At 36.4% G+C, this 13,906-nt stretch overlaps 2 protein-coding genes across 2 annotated transcripts; both read right to left on the bottom strand.

Moving 5' to 3' along the window:
* Nucleotides 1-2,796: 2,796 nt before the first annotated feature.
* LOC119991668 (zinc finger CCCH domain-containing protein 40-like) lies at nucleotides 2,797-8,403 on the bottom strand. Its single transcript, XM_038838061.1, has 4 exons — nucleotides 8,158-8,403; nucleotides 5,618-5,887; nucleotides 4,700-4,923; nucleotides 2,797-3,864 (listed from the first exon to the last, which is right to left on the bottom strand). The coding sequence occupies exons 1-4, from the start codon at nucleotides 8,260-8,262 to the stop codon at nucleotides 2,994-2,996; spliced, it is 1,470 nt and encodes a 489-aa protein (XP_038693989.1). The 5' UTR covers nucleotides 8,263-8,403; the 3' UTR covers nucleotides 2,797-2,993.
* A 1,099-nt stretch (nucleotides 8,404-9,502) lies between these two features.
* LOC119990454 (mitochondrial uncoupling protein 2-like) lies at nucleotides 9,503-12,785 on the bottom strand. Its single transcript, XM_038836376.1, has 9 exons — nucleotides 12,490-12,785; nucleotides 11,723-11,941; nucleotides 11,550-11,628; nucleotides 11,279-11,412; nucleotides 11,105-11,203; nucleotides 10,898-11,002; nucleotides 10,661-10,735; nucleotides 10,349-10,435; nucleotides 9,503-9,922 (listed from the first exon to the last, which is right to left on the bottom strand). The coding sequence occupies exons 1-9, from the start codon at nucleotides 12,568-12,570 to the stop codon at nucleotides 9,884-9,886; spliced, it is 918 nt and encodes a 305-aa protein (XP_038692304.1). The 5' UTR covers nucleotides 12,571-12,785; the 3' UTR covers nucleotides 9,503-9,883.
* Nucleotides 12,786-13,906: the final 1,121 nt, after the last annotated feature.

The raw sequence follows: 13,906 nt of genomic DNA on the forward strand, positions 1-13,906 counted from the left end.
ATACATTAGCTATTGTGCCATAGCCTGCGGAGAATTTCCGGGGGGAGAAAAGTGTTTGTGGTGTTATGAACAGTTTTGTCAGTGCAAGTGCAATCAAACGTGTCGTGATTTAGGGGAGACCTCCCAAGAGTGTAAGCAATGTCGTATAGATTATTGTACGGGTCCACCAGCAAGTCAATTGGGTCCACTAGCCCAATGGTCGGAGTGTAACCTCACTTCACCTGCTTCTTCCTTGGATCGTTGTAGCCTTGGTTGTGCAAACTCATTATGCACCAAAATCAACACCAAAGGTACTGATCAAGCTGGTGAAATGAACAAATGCTTCAACTCCTGCTCCAAAAGATGCGCTGCTGCTGCTACTGCTGCTTCCATGAAGATATTATCGATTAATTGAAAAATAATTAGTTGCAATCAATAAAACATAAAAAATAATTACTATTACATATTGGTTATAATGTCTCTTTTTACAATTATTTTTCATTAAAAAGCCAAACTCTTCGTATGTACCATGTGATAGGGGGTGTACAGCGGGTTTCCAAACTTGGAGATCCTTAACAGGGTTATTGATCGGGTAAAGACCCTCTTAAAAATATCAGGCCGGATTTGACCTAGACCGATGACCCATCCCGATATGCAGCTCTGCCAAGTGAAGCTTAAAATGGGATTATGGAATGCAGCCCATTTGTTGAGTCATGGACAATTGGTGCATGGTTGTGGTCATGCATGTTGTAAACAATGCGGCTAAAGAAACTTGCCTCCATATAGTAATAATTATCAATAAAGACAAAAAATATACAATGTCAACAATGAATAATTATGATGAAATAAAATGTTTATCTAAAATTGTCTAGGACAATTAGAGAGTACATTTGGTTTGTTTTTCTATTTTCATTTTCATTTTATGTTTTTCATTTTCTATTTTCTAAGAAACAAAAAACATGTTTGGTTTGCAAGACTGAAAAATTGTTTTCTATTTTATGTTTTCTATGTGACATGTGAGATACTTGTTGATTACAAATATAAATCTAGAACCCGTTTAATATATGCCATTTCAAATTTCACATGAATTTAGGAGTAAAATGTAGGGGTGGTAAAATTATGTATAGTTCGGGTGATTGAATTTGTCTGATCCGGATTAAATCAAGTTTGGACATAAGTTATATGTTTGAAATCTGAGTCCAAACACAAAATTTTTGTCCGGTTTAAAAGTAGGTCCAAGTCCAAACATAGAAATATTGTCTGATTTACTTGTCCGGACTGTAACTCAGATTAGATTATTGCCCGGCTTGTTCGGATTTAAACCAATCTAGGTTTGCTCAATCAAGTACGTTCGAAACACAATCCGAATTAGAGTCCGAACATGTAAATATTTTGTGAACACTAGATGTTATCCGACTTGGAACCAACCTGAAACCTTTTTTTTTTTTATCACTCCTAGTAAAATGGAGATTATATATATATTGTTCTCAAACATTTTGTATTAACTTTTTGATTCACTAATTAATACACGTGTATTTTATATATTCGATTTTGTAAGAGATTGAGAGGAGTAAGAGTTGTAGAGAATCTCAATTTGAAAGATAAGTTATATTTAAATATCTAATGGGGCAAGAAGCCAATGATATTCATCAGAGTATATACATTAGTACAATACCAATATCTGTTGAACAGAGCTTGTATTTGAAGAGATTGGGGGTCTCACTCTATCAGTTCATTGACTTTCAGAAATTTGGTCTCCACGTACGACCTTTCATGAGGGAGAACGTCTCCGCCTATTCAAGTGAAAATGTCATTTAGACGTTTTTAAAATTTTCAGAAAATGAGGTTTCATTTTCTGAAAAATGAAATTGAAAATGCTAAACCAAACACCATTTTTTTTATATTTTCTATATTTTTAGAAAATATTCAAACCAAACAGCCTCTTATGTATTTAATGTTTAGAGTTGATGCCATGTTTTTTAGCTTGCAGCTGGTATGCAATAAGTTAACTACATGGATACCTTGTTGAAACTAAAATGTTTGTAGCTTCTTAAGCATGTTATATTATATATGTTTACGACTTCTTGGCAGGAGAGTTTTGGTATTTATAACTTTTGATAAACAATGAAGGATACCTGTACGTATACACTTTTTATTAAAGATATCTAAGTCGAAGTTTAATTTTTATAACCACATCTCTACTAAGTTATAACGTACTTATAATGAAGGTGGATAAACTAATAAAAGTTCAAGCATGGTGATTTCGTTCAAAGTATACTCGCGGTTAATGCAATACACAGATTGAGGTGTCGATCTCACCAGAAAGTGTTTTACAAAAGAGGGTTAACAAAATACGTACACAATAAAATATTAATGAAACATAAGAGAAATAGATTATGAAATTTTGCATGAAGAAATAGATCGAAAAAAAAAATGAATATGAGAAATTGACAAGGCTTTGAGAATCCCTTTTAAGTTTCGTTACACTGTTTTCACTTTGATTCAAAAAAATTACCATTCAATTAAATGCTTCACAACCCTAACAAATAATCGGAAGATTTGTAAATGAAGATCATAAAAATAACAAATGCATTTGTTATGGAAAAAAAAAGATCTTTTCTTTTTAAGCATGCATCGATTTATCTTATAAGTTATCCAAAATCGACAATATATCAAATTTATGACAATATTGCAGTAAAAGATCGACCTATAAAACAAATATCCAACCATACCAAGAAACTACAAACTACACACTGCACACACAGACCATCCACATCGATGATTCTTTTGGTCTTAGCTCTTCTAAAAAGTACGAGATGCAAAGCTTGAATATTCAGGTCAATTATATAATAAGAGCACCGAAGCGCACCAATACCAACAGATGTTGAACAAGAGCAAAGCCTTATGAGTTCAAGAAACAAGCATATAGAACCAAAATCCAAGACATGTTACCTGAGTTAAATTGCAAAAAATAGAATATTATACAATTAAAGCAGAAACAAGTGGTCGGATCATCAAAGTTGGGTCGACCCTGGCGCTGTGGATGCAGATGTTGAAGGCCCGGTGGACGCTGGTGGTACAGCCCTTGGAGGTCCAGAATGCTGATACTGCTGTGTCATATGTGCACCCTGCTGTGGTGGCATTGTAGGGGGGTATTGTGGTGGGTACTGCTGATAGAGCGGCGGCGGAGGTGGCATCATATATCCATATGGCGGATAAGGTTGCCCATGGTATTGTCCATGAGGTGGTGGCATAGCTTGATGAGTATAATGCTGAGCCTGTTGCTGCTTTTCAGATCCAGATTTATTCTCACCAGACCCCGCAGGCCCATTAGGAGCCCCATCTTGAGATGGAACAAGCGCACCCATCCTTTGAGGATCCATCGACGGATAAAAGTTTCTTTCCTGCTGGGGTGGAGGAGGAATATTGTAGTACGGCATTGGTGGTAGCTGGTCCTGGTTCCCAGGTTGCAACTGATTCTGCTGTTGAGATATGACTGCCCGAGGCAACATACCTCCATGTGCCAATGCTGCCTGGTGCCTTGCTTCATCTGAGCCTTCAGACTCCGATCTCAATGCTTGAGGCTTACCCCACATCAGCTTCAGTCTCAAACCCTTAATTACGAGTTTGTTAGAGAGCTCTTCTGCAGCCTTTTCTGCTCCTTCTCTGGTTGTGTAGGTCACAAACGCACATGCTCGTTGAATTACTATCTTTACGGATTCAATTTCACCATGCGCGTAAAAGTTATCCCTTAAATCCTGTTCAGTGATCCTTGCATCAAGGCCACCAACATACAGAGTCCTAATGCTTTCATCCTCCGGAGGTTCCAGCGAAGGCATTTCACCAGCCTTGCCAAGCAGCTTCAGCGCTACAGGATCATTAACACTAAATGCGAAACAGAAAGAAGTTAAAAACATGTGCACATGTACTTGTATGTGATTGAATTAAACGGTTCGAGAAAAATTGTATGCACTCAATTGGGCACAAAAAAAAAATCTGCAGTGTAGCGCATTCCCTGGCTATTAGGCACCAAAAGAAATGTGTAAATTTAAATACACGAAAAATTATTCAGTTAAAACGTATCTTTGGCCTTCAAGACCGAACTTGTGTCCTCCAAAGACAAATCACTCAACAAGCCAAGGAAATGAGCAGGGTTCAAAAAGATGACAGTCCATAACATGCCAAGGCAATATAGAATCGTCAGAAGCATCAATTTCTGTCATCTTCCTAACCAGTTTTAACACTTCAGTAGTTCCACTCGCATGCAAATCAGTAAAATAGCAATTTTGTCATGCATAGTTAATAGGAAACAAGCTAACAAAATACCAAATTAAGGAACTTAAAAGGAGTTACTTGAACATGAGAATAGACTCAAAAGAAAGTTGATTAGTTGAATCAACAAGATAGAAATTACAGGCCCCATATCTAAATCCTTTATCAACCTCTCACTGTATTATGATTGCTTTTCATGATCGGAAGCATCATTACTCATGTGCAGTACTAGAAGCAGCTAAGTTAAGCTAATACTAATGAAGGACTGAAGAAACACTACCATCAAACACCTAAAGGATTTCTGAAAGCCCCCCAAGGATAACTCAAATTAACATGCACGCTTAAACCAAAGGTTAAGGAAAGAAATAAAGCAAGATAGGGAGTTAGAGCGATTGAGAGACATTGTTTACATATCTCCACTTCATACTAGGTAAAGAATGGTACTTACCCATAGTAACGATCTTTTATATTTTGCTGCGATAACTCCCCCGTCATGGGCATCTCATGTCTATAGGGGCATTCAGCCCCTCTTGTGCATTCACCACGAACATAAAAACTGCATATATGAGCTCGGTTCCTTTTGTAGTACGGTGTTGTTCTTTGAAGTTTCAAAATAGTGTCATTTGGCCGCACCTTCCCATAAGATGATTCGTAATCAATACCCGCTCTAGCCTGCAAGAGACAGTTTACAAGTGGAAGTGTAATGCAATTGTCAAACATGTGGAAGAACAATATCATCATCTACTATGCATGATGTTAACATGACCAACATATATCAACATTAACATAATCATGAAGTGCACCGGCTGAACAGTAATTCGTATTCGAGAAACCATAATGAGGATATTAAAGGTAATATGCACACATTACTTAGACGATTAGAAATCATCCAGAATAGAGATTCAACAATTAAGCTAACAAGCAACATAAATCATATTGGCAATCTGTAAACAGAATGTCATACAAGAAAAAAGAACAAATTTATTGTATTTTGCAAAATCAAACTTCTTCCAAATTTTGACTTCTGGAACCATCCATTTACAAATGTGAACATAACTTTAATCCGGAAGTTTATCATCATTATCTTATCAGGCTAAAGAAGTCATCTTTTTTACTTTTTGAATAGAAAATTTTTATTGAGGCACCAAGAAGGTGCAAACCAGAGATTACACAGTGGTAATGAGGATTAGGTACTGAATAAACTATTCAAAATATCATGAAATATGATTGATCAACATGCATACCATAAATATACAAACCAAAGTGAGATTTATCAGACAGACATTGACAACATAATCATGAAAACTAATCATGATGTGATGCATAAAAAGTAAATGAATTTCCTTGAATGTATGAATATACACACCCTACGGTCATGCTCCTCCGCAAAATATTCCCTGTTGACATCACTCTTCGGAATGGCATCATTGGAATTGATACTGAGTGTTGTATCTCGAACCTGAACTGGTAACCCATATTCAAGATCCAAGAGACAGACTTGACAAACATTTTTCAACTTGCTACATGTTTGGCAAACCTCAGTTTTCTTGAATCTTGCATCACGACCAGGCCTCCACCTAAAAACAGTAAATGGCCGTGTGCATATCTTACACTCTTTGTCATAATCTGCTCTTGTCTGCATCCAAATACATACATGCCATTTAGTTACCATAAAAACATAAGAAAGATTAGCTCAAGAAGGAATAACTATGGTAATAGCACGATACGAATATCCCACAGCGCTTAGATATGGGAGTTGTGATCCATTGATAAAGAGGGCAAATGCCTTCCTTAATCAGCCAACAAATTTTCTAGGTAATGGCCTATTGGGCTTGTTGGTTACAACCAGCTCATGTGTGGGTAGTGGTTGGGCTTGTGTGGTTGGTTGAGGAAGGTATGGGCCTGCTGGCTGAATGTATGGGCGTGCGCCTAGCCTAGTTCTTAACATAGCATTAAGAATCTTCGAAGGCAAAGTTGCAGGAAAAACACAGCCACAAATCAGAGAGTATAAATATAAATAATACAAGTACTCGAGGCACCAATAAACTGTAATTATTAAGCAATTGCTGATATGAAAAAAAATAACAAGAAGAAGAAAATAGTAAAAAGGAAAAAATTAATCAGATATCAATGAACTTAAGTTGACTCGGTGGAGCAAGGAAAAAAATGCGTCTACAAAAACATTCAAACATATAAAAAAAATGTAATTCTTTCAGAACTGGTGACGGACCTTAAAAGTCCAGAAAACAATGGCAGTCCTATAGGCCATTTCTATGTTCTTAATGTCACCAGTCCGACATAATATGTCTGAACCAAGATTCTTGAGAACATGGACCACGAACAGCAGGGCCATCCACTTTTACAGAGTAAACCCTCACAAACCACCAGTATCAATTTTTTTTGAATGGAAAAAGATTTTATTCAAGCGCCAAGGGGGCGCAACCCAAACAAATTACAAAGGAGAGAAAGTAAGAAGCTCAAACAAATTCCCAGAAAGGGAAGACCCCCCCAATCTAATGCAATCCAACCAGTTGTAAGGAAAGTGTCTATGGAGGATTCCCTGTCGTTAAACACTGTAATTTCTTTCCAACCACAACAGCCACAAGACAGAAATAGGAATCAACTGAATGAAGCACCTTTGCTGCTTGTTATTGCCCATAGCCTTCCAAGCCACTAATTCCTTGTCCACTGTAGAACTAGAAGCCAAGGAGATGCCCATCATCATGAAAATGTTAGCCCAGATTTTAGAAGACCAAGGGCAGTGCAAGAAGAGATGGCTAATAGATTCTAAATCTGCTTTACAGAGGCAGCATCTACTCACCAGGGGAATGCCTCTTCTTTGCAGATTATCCATTGTGAAGATTCTACCCCAAACTACCTCCCAACAGAAGAAGACGCACTTCGGAGGGGCCTAGACTTCCATATCCAAAGCCAAGGGAAATGAGAGTTCCCTAGATGAACCTTATCTTTCATAAGTTCCTTGTAATAAGAGCTCACTGAGAACAACTTGTTTTTCGCTATCTTCCAACAAATTTTATCATCAACTGCAGGGCTGAATTGAATCCAAGCAATGCAAGGACGATTAGAACACAAGACCTCCAAGTTTGAGACTGGTCCTAGAGTTCCCTTACCACAAACTACATTGCTCAGGTTAATCAAGGTTCTCATTATATACTTGTGCCTATCAAAAAAGGCATAACACCAAGGCATACAACTCTTACAGGTACTGCCACAGTAAATAAATACTAAAATGACCCTTCTTACTACGTCAGATTTCATGGGATATCGTGAAATTGATGTGGACAGGGTCTTACTTTCATAGGGCATCAACAAAATTACTCTTATTCATGCACGCAACCCTACATAGCAACTAGTAAAGAGCAGGTAACCACTTCAGAATCCATCAGAATTGAGACGCGTGTATAGATCTTGCAATACAATACCTCTATCCTTTTCCTTTTTCTGAGCAGTTGCAGTTACTCTACACATTTCACAATCAATTAAGCAATATTGGGCAAAGGGCACTTATATGATGTCGCAAATAGCACGCATACAAACAGAAGCAGAAGCAAAAATCATGCTGATCTTTAAGGAGAGTAAGCCTCAACACAGACACCAAAATACGACACAGTAATTACCCATTACTAATATAAACTTAAACCATCGGTAAACAGAATATGTGTTCTTCTTTTCCCTATTTCCGTTCAATCAAAGTTATTACTTATTACTATCAAATTAGTTCCTCTTACAAGTTAAATCCCTAATTCAAACCAATAAGACAGCTCTTCCATTAAACACATCACGTTAGGATCCTCTACCCTAATTCCAGTTTCAACCATCAATAGATGAATCTATTGAAAACTGAAAAGACGAAAAGATTAAAATAGGAGTGGAAAAGAGACCTACCATTCGAACATACGGATTGTCGCCGAGGCACGACTCGCAGATTATAGGGAAATCCGAGCGTTCCCATCCATCGGCCTCGTAATCTCTTAACAGTCTATGCGCCATCTCAGCTACTCACGATCTTCGATCTCTGTGTGTGTATATGCGTATGTATTCACGATCTTCAGAGATGCCGCGCGTCCAAACGTACAGGGACGTTCTAGGGCTCGAAGATATGTGAGAGCCGACTGCCGAGGATTTGCGTGTGGATTTGCATATTTCAAAGTAGGCCGGACCAGAACCGACCCAAAACATCATTTGATGGGCCCAATTATGCAAGCCCAGGGCCCTGCATCGGATCACTCTGGTTCGGGCTGACCAGGCAGGGCCCACCGTTTGTTTTTTTACTTTTTTTAATTTGTTTTTTCTATTGGAAAGGCCTCCATTTCCTATATATCTTAATTATTAATCAACAAAAAAAAAATAAATCTCCATCTTTGATATTCTTATTCCATTTTGATTTAAGGAAAATGCAATGCATCCATAAGCAATGTATTCATAAGCATTCAAAATCTATTTGGCATGGTGAGTCACCATGCCATGTAAGCATGAATTAAAAAAAAAATCATCTCTCACTTCTATTTTGCTATGGCACAAATACCCTTTCCTCTATCCACAAACTCCAGATCGAAAGCCCCAATTTCAAAATCATCCCTCATCATTCCATTTTCATCAAGAGAGAGGTGATCTAGAGAGGGACAATCGAGAAGAAGATGAGCTGCTAGGCGCAAGCAATTGAAGAAATAAACCTTGATAATGAGTGGCATCTTGAGGAGATCGAAGGTATTACATCTCCGTCGCATTATAGACCTCTAAATCAAATTGTACCTAAAATTCGAGTAAAGAATTAGAGCCCCAATTATTTTTTTCCCCTAAATTTCATCCGCACAATTGAAACTTGAGTTGCCATTACTTATGATATCCATATCGTCGTCAACCTTTTTTTTCTCTCTCTCTTTTATAAGTTGGTGATAATTCCACAAAATAACAAAATTGATGGGCTTCTAGCTAATGAAAATAATGTTAGTTTTCTATCTGTTAAAACTTAAAAGGAAAATTCACAATTTTTCAATGTTTATTTCAAAGAGATTTACTTTATATATTTTCATAAAACATTGGTTGAGATTTACTTCCCCTCAAAAAAATAATGAAATTTCAAAAAATTATATTTTTCTTAAAACAAACAGGGCCCAAAGTCAATTTCAAAATCACCCATTTCTTTATTATACCGATGGTCACAATGCATGTCTTTACATTTGGCAAGGGTAACAAAGATTTATTTGAAAATTTGCCACAAAAGTTCATATTCCAACGAAACAAGCACATGACTGAACAATATTTCAAAAGGTTCCTCTGAGGCAAATTTTATTTCCACACCCAACTAGGCCGATGCAGGGCAATTCAATTCACTAACCAATATCATATTTCTTGGCAAACACAAGAAGAGTAGCTAACATGGACCATAATACAGCGTTATACATATGTTGACATGAGATAGGACACAGTTTTAACACCAGATAAAAGTATGCAATAATAGCTTCTTGGACATGTGGTTCGTAGATACCTTTGAATAGGAAGATAGATAAACGAATGTGGAAAAGAATATCTGCAGAAGGAGTTTTATCATATTTTTATGTCTAAGAAACCTGCTGCAGTAGGAGAGGAAGCAAAACTGTGTTCTTCCATATCAGTCATAGAATACCTCCCCTCTGACTAACTTCTTTGCCTGTCATGAGATTAATAAACAAAAAGTAAGAGCATTTTCTTGACTGGAATTAAAAAGAAGGTCTCTCAGGCAGTCATGTAAATTGTAAACAGGTCAACTTCATTCGAATTGCTTAAATATCCATGAATATTCGAGAAGCCACTTGAGTTGTCCACAGAACTCACATAAACTCATATATAACATAAGGTAGAAAATAAGCTCTTATATAACCAGAAAACTTCTTTGATTTCTTTCTCAGATCAACCATTAGACCTAAGTTTAAAAAATGAACAGCTACCAGATGAAATTCCTGAAACTTACAATCAAATGATTGTGTTCACCTACATGCCAAGTTGCCAACATATTCATGCAACTAGAAAATTTTCAAAACAAGAATACATATTCAGGAGAATAAAAGCACAAAAGAACATAATTCACAAATCTTACTTGCTCGAGAGTTAAGAACATAACCACATTCCAAGATCCCAGCCGACTAAAATTTGGCAGGAACCCCTTGTAGAAGGCAAAAAAGCCCTGCAATGCATAATCAGGCACAAGTCATTTGGAATATCTTAAGATAATGCTAGCTTCCACTGATTAAAAACTCAGGTAGCCACACAGATTAAAAGGCCGCAAAATTCAATTTGCAAGACAAATTGGATGCAAGTACACAGGTTTTGCAATCTGACAATTAGTAATGAATTAACCATGTAGAAAAGAAGTTGAAGCCTATATGAAAACTGGTAGGAATTTACATACCTCATTTTTCAAAGTCCTGATAAAACAATCAAGGGTGCTTTTGTAGGTTGAATCTCCCATCATCCTAGATTTTACCTGGCGACAAAACAAGCACAGAATACAATCCAATATTTTATTATTAGCTGGTTTGTCAAAGAGCACAACAACTTTGTGCAAAATGATAAGAAAAACAGGTAATCTTGAGCTGCTAAATGTTAAATTCCAGGTTTGCTATGAAACAAATAAAAAAATGCTTACCACGTCAATGGGAGAACCAATACAGACTGCAAAAAAACCTGCACCTAGACCCGCTAGCAGATGTGTAAAAACATTGTCCATGAACCCTGGAATTTGCAAAATTATCTGCATGAGTATGAAGAAATTAGGATTTAACTGTTATGTCAGCCATGCACCATCAAATGATAACATATCTTCAACATGACCGACTCAAAAATAAACATTCACCTGTTTCACTTCATCATAACTGGCTAATTCAGCCGCATTTATAATAGCATTACGCACAATGTTAGGTCCGAGGCCAGTCCACAAGGCACGTAGTCCTTCCTGAAATTTGGAAGGGTTCAGAATGAGTAGGAGTAGAATATGAACATGGAAAATGCAAATGACAAAACTACTGACCTGTCTCACTATGGTAAGATAAGCATCCAAAGCTCCAGAATAACGCTTAGGTACCCCAGCTGGCAATTTTCCCTCAGCTTGAAGCCGAACTTTGACAAGATCAGTTGGATTAGCTACCATAATTGCTAGAGCACCTAAAATTTAAATGTTAATTTTTCATGAGAAATTTATCAGAGAGCTAATTACTAAAACAAATCAAACAGCGAATACAAAGTGATCACAGTTTACCCACCCAATCTTGAGCGGCAGGGCAGGCACAAAATTCACTCACCAGTCAACAAAGCTGCTAGTATCTTATGGTACAAATGAATGTCTCCAACAAAATCATCACCAACAAGAATTTTTTTTACCTGGTGAAGACACATTCAACTTTACATGTCAATATATCTCTGATAAGCATATAAACTTAATTACAACCCTGAAATGAATGTATAAAAATCTCACAGGTTCATATAATCCAATCCTTAAACCTCCATAAATGAATTGGCGATGCAATCCTGCACCGATGCCTTTCCATAGTGCAGATAAACCTTCCTCCCTAGCAATAGTTGCAATTGTACCCAACAAACCTCCATATTTAGGCACAATCACTCCATCAGTTGAAGTTGTTTTCCTTTGGAGCTGAAGCCTAACTTTAGCAGTGTCCAAAGGAATGGTACAGAACTGAAATATCATGCAGACAATGAAATTCAAAGAATTATAATAAGGATTCCCATGCCACTCTATTGACAAGGTCGGACCCTTTAAACCACATTGCCGATAGAATCTGAAGCCTAGCTTTAAAGTATCTACATCTATTCGAAGTCAAAATATAAATCGTGATTCTCGTAAGGAAAAGTAAATTTTGAATAACTATTGAATCAGCTTTTATTATTTTCCTTAATTAATACTATGAGCCTAGCAATAGAATAAAGCCAAATGGCATATTATGTGCTACACTAAACTACACAACAGAGCAATTTGCTGTAATTGTCAGGATTCAAAGAAAACTCATCAATCTGCCTTGACACCGGAAAACCAAAGAATCACAATCAAGCGATTAAAGTATCCAGATCAAAAATATTATGAATAATAAAGAGCAAGCTATACTAAAAATGTGCCGTTGAGCTTTAAAAGCAGACAGAATCAAGTATGACTTATTAACAAACTACCGATCCAGTAAAAGTACCACTGACTCCAGAAAATACAAATGTCACTGGAGATCGTTATACCTCGGCGAAACAAGCGGCGAAGGCGCTGCACAAGAATACTTCGGCGAATGAAATGTCGGTTCTGGCCTTGAGATCTGCCATTGCGAGCTGCACAGCAGAGACTGGACAATGGAGAGATGACTATGATGGAGCTACAGAAAATTAGGGCTTGAAAAAGTTTCAGAGAGTAGTTAAGAAGGAAAGGGACAGGATAATCAAGCACTTCAACGGCGTCCATTGAAAGCACCGCAGCTGGGGTTTTCACAAATGGTTGTCATCGTTTTTTTTTTTTTTCCTTGGATTTTATTATTATCTGATAGTCGTTGCAGTAGTTGTATCTTGATATCTTATTCTCTTTTTTATTTTAGGGAATCTTTTTTTTTTTGTTAATGATACTCAAATATGACGTCACACAATATTCTGCTGGTGTTATTTTTTCAATTTCTTTTATTTGTGGACTATTTAGAAATATTTCATTATCTTTTTGAAAATATAAAGATTCCAACATTTTGGTATCTCAATTATCTAAACTACTTAATTGAAGGTACATAATGAACTCACATGACACATGATTCAAGTAAATTCGTGAGCTCCACAGGCGATTGAGATAACTGAAATAGCACCTTTGCTAGGATTATATCCTAACTATTGATTTGCGTACAACTAAACAATTTGAGTAATTATTAATCTACGGATCCCTATCATGACTATTATATCTATGGGAATTGCTAAATACACATAATTTTTTACTAAATACACACATACAACATTTCAATCAATCATTTCACATACCATTTCAATCAATCATTTTAAAAGAAAATCAACTTTTTTGTTCACAAAAACATATAAAATATTAATTTTTTTTAGAATATAGGTTTATTTATTATTTGAGTCTATACACTAATTAACATTTTTTCTATGTCAAGTTGTAAACTAAAATACTACTAATTAACATAGTTCATAAAAATATTACTTAGCAAAAACAATGAACATGCTTGGACACATCTTCCAATAAATTAACTTCAATTTTATTAAAAACAATGTTATATATATATATATATAACACTTCTCTTATACATACCAAGTATGCGAGTGGGGGCATATTATGTTATTAGTGTGTGGGGGTCACATTTACTATGGTTGATTTGAACCATGGGATTACGCGTCCGTAAACTTAGTTTGTAAATTTGGTGTGTAGGAGACAATTGCCTTATATATATATATATGATCTCAATAAAATACGAAACATATGATTTAATTACCTTATGTAAATTTATTTAAGCGCAATAGCACATGTTACATTACTAATGTTCTACCACAATGGTTTCAAGAGGAAACCTAGAACGAGTATGCTGTATGTATGCATCAAGTTGTTCCATATATGGTAAAACTCATGCAGCTGCGCACTCATACCTGAAGTAATTCCAATGAGGCATAA

The sequence above is a fragment of the Tripterygium wilfordii genome, chromosome 22 (genome assembly GCF_013401445.1).
Source record: "Tripterygium wilfordii isolate XIE 37 chromosome 22, ASM1340144v1, whole genome shotgun sequence".
Taxonomy (NCBI): Eukaryota; Viridiplantae; Streptophyta; class Magnoliopsida; order Celastrales; family Celastraceae; genus Tripterygium; species Tripterygium wilfordii.

Coding starts and splice junctions, on each gene's coding strand:
- LOC119991668 (XM_038838061.1), bottom strand. CDS start 8,262: ATGGCGCATAGACTGTTAAGAGATTACGAGGCCGATGGATGGGAACGC. Junction 5,888..8,157: donor ACAATCCGTATGTTCGAATG/GTAGGTCTCTTT, acceptor ATTTGGATGCAG/ACAAGAGCAGATTATGACAA. Junction 3,865..4,699: donor ATAAAAGATCGTTACTATGG/GTAAGTACCATT, acceptor TTTCGCATTTAG/TGTTAATGATCCTGTAGCGC.
- LOC119990454 (XM_038836376.1), bottom strand. CDS start 12,570: ATGGCAGATCTCAAGGCCAGAACCGACATTTCATTCGCCGAAGTATTC. Junction 11,942..12,489: donor TCGCCGCTTGTTTCGCCGAG/GTATAACGATCT, acceptor ATGATATTTCAG/TTCTGTACCATTCCTTTGGA. Junction 9,923..10,348: donor TGTTCTTAACTCTCGAGCAA/GTAAGATTTGTG, acceptor ATCTCATGACAG/GCAAAGAAGTTAGTCAGAGG.